The sequence below is a fragment of the Diachasma alloeum genome, unplaced genomic scaffold (assembly GCF_001412515.2).
Source record: "Diachasma alloeum isolate Michigan unplaced genomic scaffold, Dall2.0 Dall_scaffold_00983, whole genome shotgun sequence".
In the NCBI taxonomy this organism is placed as follows: Eukaryota; Metazoa; Arthropoda; class Insecta; order Hymenoptera; family Braconidae; genus Diachasma; species Diachasma alloeum.
The window spans coordinates 84,053-85,399 of record NW_021681098.1 but is presented as its reverse complement, the minus strand read 5'-3'; the positions used below and the strand labels follow the sequence as shown (position 1 = coordinate 85,399).

The window sequence follows — 1,347 nt, the reverse complement described above, 5'->3', positions numbered from 1 at the left end:
AATTAATTAATGACCTCGGAAATTCCGAGGGGATGGCCGACGATTTTCGGGAAATAATAATCAATAACTAAATCTTGTAAACCCATTTGTTTATAAGATAATGGTAAACGAGTTTTTTTTTGCGAAATAATTGATAAAATTGCCCCCGTCCCCGTTACGATTTCTGAGGCGATTGTTTAATTGTTAATTATCTCAGATACCAAGAGGACCAGGAAATTTTGTCAGTAGATCTTTTATCTTGATAATGAAATTCAACAGAATAAAGTTCTTTTGACAAAATCCCTGAAAATTCTCAGTTGAAGAAATAAATAACAATTAATTAATGGCCCCAAAAATGCGAAGGGGATGGCCCACGATTTTGGGGAAATCCCGAGTTACGAAAAGTTTTTTAACATTATCTATTCAACAATTGGGTTTAGAGGATTTTTCCATAAATTATTTTTTGTCGCAAATCGAATTTGCAGCAAAAATAATCTGTTTGGAGGGAAAACTGAATTTAGGGTGGATTGGAAAAGGGGTAGTGGAAATGCCGGTGAAAAACGAACGCATTGAGTCTATAAAAAATATACTGATTTATTCGGTGGAATCGAACCACCTTAGCGTCACTTGTTACACTCTGTTAATTGTCACTGAAATTAATTCAAACTGTTCTGAATTTAATACTGGAGATTTTCTGAACAATGTACTGAATAATAGGAGACTGTACTGAGAATTTAAATAGGAAATGTACTGAGAAAACAAAATGTCTCGAACGGGTGATGTACTGACGCTGTTCGGACAACCGAAAGTAGCTTTAGAAAAACGATATACTGCTCGCTCAACTCAGTTGCTACGACTCTCTCCGACAGACTGACTCTGAGATTCGGTGATTGACTAGGCCTGACCGTTGACCCGAGGTTTCCCGAAGATTTTCGTAAGTGGCCGATCTGTGGTCAACCGTTGATATACTGAATTTTGACTGCGTTTCAAACACCCCGGGGGCATTCAACATCAGGTTGTTGAATTACTGGATCTGGTTTCTGCTGATTCTGGTTCTGCTGATGCTTGCTAAGGGGAGAAAAACAGGGTGAGAGACGTATCACTTGCCAAATTAAAAACATATGGAAGATGATAACTCTCAGTCCTGCAGTTCCTGGATGTCCCCTTGCTGTTGATCGTCTTGATCATCTGAGTGATCTTCTTCTGGAGGTTGTTCTGGTGTAGGTGGGTCTGTAGGAAGCAGACAGAGCTTGGGGATTGGTCTGTCAAACACCGAGTGGGCTGCTGTGATGTTCTGGAGATTAGGCGACCCATCTTGATGTCTGCCGACTTCTGCTTTGCTCGTTCTGACTGTGGCTACTCTGGTGA

At 40.2% G+C, this 1,347-nt stretch overlaps 1 protein-coding gene across 1 annotated transcript in view; it reads right to left on the bottom strand.

The window, feature by feature from the left end:
- Window positions 1-1,117: 1,117 nt before the first annotated feature.
- LOC107045535 overlaps window positions 1,118-1,347 on the bottom strand; it is a 3,471-nt gene continuing 3,241 nt past the window's right edge. The window contains exon 6 of the mRNA XM_015267839.1: window positions 1,118-1,340. Coding sequence (XP_015123325.1) covers window positions 1,118-1,340 — 223 coding nt within the window. The remainder of the gene's footprint in view (window positions 1,341-1,347) is intronic.